The 6,055-nt window shown below is 36.2% G+C and overlaps 1 protein-coding gene across 3 annotated transcripts in view; it reads right to left on the bottom strand.

Annotated features, from left to right (window-relative positions):
* Positions 1–3,286: 3,286 nt before the first annotated feature.
* LOC132636265 (uncharacterized) overlaps positions 3,287–6,055 on the bottom strand; it is a 45,107-nt gene continuing 42,338 nt past the window's right edge. For all 3 annotated transcript variants that reach the window (XM_060353039.1, XM_060353047.1, XM_060353050.1), the window contains exons 40-44: positions 5,231–5,537; positions 4,349–4,488; positions 4,140–4,258; positions 3,838–4,039; positions 3,287–3,650 (exon numbers count right to left, since the gene is read on the bottom strand). In XM_060353039.1, coding sequence (XP_060209022.1) covers positions 3,563–3,650; positions 3,838–4,039; positions 4,140–4,258; positions 4,349–4,488; positions 5,231–5,537 — 856 coding nt within the window. In that variant the 3' untranslated portion in view covers positions 3,287–3,562. The remainder of the gene's footprint in view (positions 3,651–3,837; positions 4,040–4,139; positions 4,259–4,348; positions 4,489–5,230; positions 5,538–6,055) is intronic.

The following is a 6,055-nucleotide window of genomic DNA, read 5'->3' as shown; positions in this document are numbered from 1 at the left end:
TCCCCCACCCCTCCCTCCTCTTTTCTTCTTCTTCAGATTCTTCAGATCTGATCCCCATCTCAAATTCTCTTTTTAACTCACATTTTTGGAGACAATCCAATTTTCAATTCAATCATCAAGAAAAAAGCAGATCCATTTCAAGAAAGAGTGGTCGGCGACTCAATATCGGCAACCGGAAAAACAGTCTTCAAGTTCTTTATTGAACGCCATTTCTATATATGTTGCCTTATCCATCAATATTTAATTTTTTCCTAGAATTCAGCATAGTTAGTTTTTTTTTCTCCAATTTTTTTTATGTATTCTGATTTGTTCATCTATGGAGGTGAAGGAGAGACGAAAATGGGGAAAATAGAGTGTTTCCACCATTGAAGACCTTTTTTTGGGGGGATTTATAGCCGGTGAGGTGACGGAGATGCGGTGGTTTTGGTTTTTTCATTGGCGGCGCTATTAGCGGGAAAAATGGTTATAGGATGTGCAAAATATCATCTAGCAACTTTCTATTTATTTTCATATAAAAATTACATTTTGACAAAGGAAATAGAGGATAAAAATATTTTTTTGGTAGATGAATATAAAAACTGATGTGGCCAATGATGTGGATATGATGTGGCATTAATTGTTCTGTTGTGTCATCCATGTCAAAGCAAGTAAGGAACACGCAGTGACAGAGGGGCTTGAAATGCTTATTTTTTAAGGGTAGAGAGGTTTAGTTGGCAAACTCATAAGTACGAACACCGGCATGATAAAACTGGACAAGTACAGGGGCCTCCCAGGCTATTATGCCTTTATAAAAAAGGTCATATAGTTATCACCCAACTAATTCTATCTATCATGTTCCTCCATTAAAGTCGTATTTACCACGTTTTTACAATTAAAGCAGCCTCTTTTATAAAGTGAACAAGCTAAACTGTGCCCAAACAGTAGAAGAAGAAACTCTAGGAAAAATTGCCTGCCAACTGTAGAAATCCGTTGCGAAGATAAAATGGATCTTTGTATTATAACTTGAATTGTAGTAGTTAGTAAGTGTATTATGAGCAGTTGTTATTAAAATATCATGTTCTGCATAATTTGGGATTAGTAAATATGTATGTTTTGTATGGTTGGATATTCTTGATAGTTTTTAAACTTATATGTATAAATAATGTTTCATGTTTTCCAAAACAAAAGGTGAAATATGTTTTGAAAAATTATGGCCAAATATATTTTCAAAGCATGAAAAACTTTATCGAAATCAAGTTTTTCAATTGAAAAAAAAAATGGAAATCTATTGCCAAACGGTAGCAGAATTTGTTTTTCTTGATAGAAAGAGATGAGAGGAGGGGATAGAAAAAAAGAGGGAAATATTTTTCAATGGAGAAGATTAGACGATGAACCAGGAGAAGGAGGTGGGTATACGGAAGACGACAAACCTAGGGGTGGGTAGGATGGAGAGGACGGTGGAACGGGTGAGGAACTTATCTAAAAACAGATTTTATTTCTTTAGGTATTAGCTTCTTTTTATTTTCTTACGTGCACAGTTTTATATTGTTGCTGACATGTAACATTTTATTGCTCTTTTTTTAAGCTTCAGAAGAGAGTAGCATCCACGCACCATAAAAGTATCAAATGTGTTTAATTATGTTGAAGTGCCTAATAGGAACAAGCCATAGTTTAGGTGCCAAAATGAAATTCTATGCCAACTTTAAAGAGCTGCATATGTATTTAATCAACTAATTTCATCCATGAATTGACCCTCAAATTTATGATTTATCATTTCTCAACTTTAGGGCTCAAAATTCAATTTCTACAACCCAAACACGGATAAAATGATAACTAGTAGAAATAATTACGGGGAAACACCAAAATAAAGGTTAGAGACTTACCACCTTTCGAAGACGAGAATTTAGCCCCCAAAATCGCCTCAAACCGAGCTCTAGAAGTCACAATATGCCCAAAACTCTAAATCCCAATCTGATTTTTAAAACACTATCCAAGGCAAAAATTTTTTTGCACGAAACTTTTTATTCTTCGCGATCGTCACCAGGGGGTCGCGATTGCAACCCCCAAATCACACCGGAAAATACCAAATATGCTTCCGATCTTCGATGCAACACCCGAAACTCATTCAGAACCTCTCGAACACAAACCATATATTCATTTCAATCATAAAACACACTACGAACCTGCTCGCGCACTCAGAACTCCCAAAAAAGGTCATCTTAATCCAATGTTGACCAAGGTCAACTCCAATCTTCAAAATATTATATTTTTAACCAATGATCCAAATCATACCTGAATGCCTCGAGACCCGAACCAACAGTCCAACTAAGTCAAAAATCACATTCCAAACCTAATGGAATTGACGAAACTTCAAAAATGACACATGTACCCCCGATGTTGACTTTGGTCAAACTTTCTCATTTCCTTGACTTAAGAACTTCCAATTTAGCTAAAACTAATCTAAAACTCACCTGATTTCCTCGGGAACCACGCCACCTATCCCCTCAAGTCATAAATACCAAGATGAAACTACGAAGAGGATATTTTGGGGAAAAGAAGCCTAAAAGCTCAAAGCAACCAATCGGGTTGTTACACTCTCAAACATAGACTTCAACTCACTCATATCAAATGTCATTAATGATTCCCACAGAGCTCAGAGTCAGGCTCTGATACCAAATGATGGAGGACAGAAATGGAAATGGAATAAAGTAAGAAGAAGCTATACTAAATTAAGCAAAGATACAGCTTAAGGGTATTTTGATTGATAGCTACTAAATAAAGAGCACATTACATTATATACCAATCATAAAACCCTAGCTGATTCATGTCGTTTCTACAAATGAGGATAAGGATCGTACAAATCCATAACAACCTCTGACAAGGACTGATTGAACTCAGAAATAGAAATGACTGTGGTCAATGTGTAAATAAAGTAAAACAGACATAAAACATAAAAGGGCCTAATTGCCGAACTAAATACTTAAACCCTTAACCCAATTTAACGACAAGGTCGCACTGCGCAAGCTTAGGGTACAACTTCTAATGCACCTGAATTTCACCCCTTTTCCACTTCATTAACGATCTGCAGCAACTCAATTTTTGGTTGGGTCCTCAAAGGTGAATCTTGTATTGTTCACAAAATACGTGTCTATTCTTGACTGACCACTTCTTTCTTATCTAAAATTGGGATGCCATAGACCATTTGAACGACAGGGAGGCACATAATACAATAGTAAAATAGAACAAGTCAGTTAAAAATTTAACTTGAAAGCAGCAAGATAACGTAAAAAACATAACAAAAACTACGGAAGAAAAGTAACTCAATCGGACAATAGTATAGGTTTGCCAGAGGCTGGTAGAATAAAGATACCTCCTCATTGAGTAAAAGGAGAAGATACATACAACAATGTACAAGACGTCGATGGATGTCTCTTTTTTTACACTAACCATGTTTTCTCGAGTTCATCTATTTGGCATAATGCACAAAGGCATCCATTATGAAACACCGAAAACTGGAGGAGACCAAGAAAAATACAAATGTTAGGTGCCAACTGTTAGAAAATGCAACCATTTTCCATTTCTTTCAAATTGCTACACTAGACTTCCGTAATCCCAACTCAGTTGTGATGTATCTTAGCAATTGTTGCACCAACTCTCTCACTCTAGCTTCCCTGCCAATAAAGTATTACCTCATATTAGATATCAACTTCTTAATTAAGAAAAACAACAATAGAAAGGAAGTGCCAAAAGTTCGCTACGAAACCAAACTATGTTACAATAGCTCCTTTAACCAAAAGATGCCTAGACAGAAGAATTTACAGTGTAACCACATTCTCTTTCGCCGTTTCACCTGTTTACCTTGATATGACAAGTTCACAGAAGGATGGGAAAAGAACAAGTAAATGTGAACGCCTTGCTTGATTCTCTGCTGTAAGGCCTTCTCTTAAGTAAGGATGTAAAGGAAGTTGGGATACAGTGTCTGAATGAACCACAAGACGTGCAAGCTCTTGGAGGATAAAGATAACTTCTTTCACACGTGCTGCTGGCAATGGATTTTCTCCTGAGTCGTAATTGTATGATTTGAAAAATAAGCAGAAGGAAACAAGTATAACAAAAAGAGAAGCAATTGACATCCTTTCAATATAAAATAGATCACCCACCTAACTTGTTCTCATCCATCAAGTACCTTTCCAGAATGAATTCACATCTGGTTATTAATACTTTTATTGACATGTTGCTTACTTCAGATCTAGTTGAATTCCATTTGCCAGTTTCATGGCTGAAACCAAGTGAAATGAGTGTGAAAGGACAATATCCGCAAACATGGAAACCAGGAAAGATAGTGTCAATTACAAAGTACTATATATACCTGCACAGAAGGAACAGCTTTTGCAAACAGTTCAAAGAGAACCTGCTACAATGTGTAGGCATCAGTTCGACAGTCTCAAGAGGCAAGGAACATGTACGTGATGCACACCGATCCAGAGTGGTGATTAGACGTTCCAGAATCTGCAATTAACATGATCATCAGCATTACACTTGATATCAACGTTTACTTCTTCAATGCATCATTAAAATATATGAATTCAAACAGAGAGACATACAACTTCAAGTGGCAATGGAGATATAACTCTACTATAGCAAGCAAAAAGTCTTGAGCTGTAAAAATGGATAAACATCATATTTTATCATCTGCTGAACTTCTCAAGCCAACAATCTGGGTTATTAATCCATAGCTGATTTTATCTATGCAGAAGGCCATAAATAATTCCTATAATCTCACATCTTATTGACCAGAGCTGTGTCATCTGAAATGCATATGTTCTTTTTCCCTAGCCTATTTTCGAGGATTCAGTTACTTGCAACGGGAACCATTAATTGTTAAATCATTTACACAAACAAGGGTCCTAAAGATGGTGACAGCTGGCCATTTGTTGGACTTAGTTGTTAGAAAACGAAAAAGAAATTGGGCCTAATTGGAAACAGTTTATTGGCTAATGCCAAGTGGCACCGAATAGATTGAGAGAAAACCATGATAGACAGAATTTAATTCTTTCTCAACCTTTGGAACTTCCAGAAACACAAGCACATCTTGCATACAGAAGTTCCAAAAATGGGCTTGGTTCATTAGCATGGGAAGGTACTAAGTGGCCCAAAATGAAGTGTTTGTGAAAAGTTATTAAATATGTGCAGATGTAAAGTGAAAGAACTAGATTGCGAATATCTAAAAAGATTTGGGTTGGACAGTTACTTCAAGAGGCGCATCAATCTGTGATTTGAGAATCTTGTCTCCTAGAATATCCAAGAGATTCATCTCCAGAGATTCATCAGCACTGTCCACCATCACTGAAAGTGCACGACCACAGTACCCTATTAGAAATATCTCAAAAATGTCAGCAACTTCTTTCCAGATACGCATTCTTGCATGTGTGGTTATCAACTCTGGCCCTGCATTCTCTGTCAGTTTGCTGATATCATCAAGCAGAATGCAACTGAAACCTTCAACTGCTAGTCTCCAAAGTGAGCCATCAGGATTGTCTCTTCTTGTTATCATACATCTACAAAATAAATGTAGAACTCAATTTACAAGAAGCACCAAACTCTTTGAGCATGTTAATCTCTTTGAAAGAGGAACACAACCAATAAAAGGAGTATAAGTAATTCCAACTGTGATCCATACAGAATGACTTATGTATCATTGACATGTGAGCCAAAATAAAACAAAACAAAAATACAATAGAAGCCTACAAATTCAGGAAGAGACGAGAAAAGATTATGTCAAAAGTAGATCATTTCTAATTTTTATCAATATCTAATGACAGTCTTCCCTAGTAATTTTGTATGATTAACTGAAGAGAACATGAGAATGGTATTATAAGCTCCCTATTTAACCCGCCTTCATAACAAGATTGGATCCTAAGCTATTTCTCTCAACTTCATAACAAGGTTGCAAAATCTTGCATCCCTTAGTCAACTCTTTAAGATAGTTTTCCTTAAGATGGTTTCCCTCTTTCAAAAGAATATGCTTCAGAGTAATATTTTTATCAAACACTGTAATCAGCGTCTTTAATGATAG

This window comes from Lycium barbarum, chromosome 1 (assembly GCF_019175385.1).
Source record: "Lycium barbarum isolate Lr01 chromosome 1, ASM1917538v2, whole genome shotgun sequence".
Taxonomy (NCBI): domain Eukaryota; kingdom Viridiplantae; phylum Streptophyta; class Magnoliopsida; order Solanales; family Solanaceae; genus Lycium; species Lycium barbarum.
This window is presented reverse-complemented; position numbering and strand designations above follow the sequence as displayed.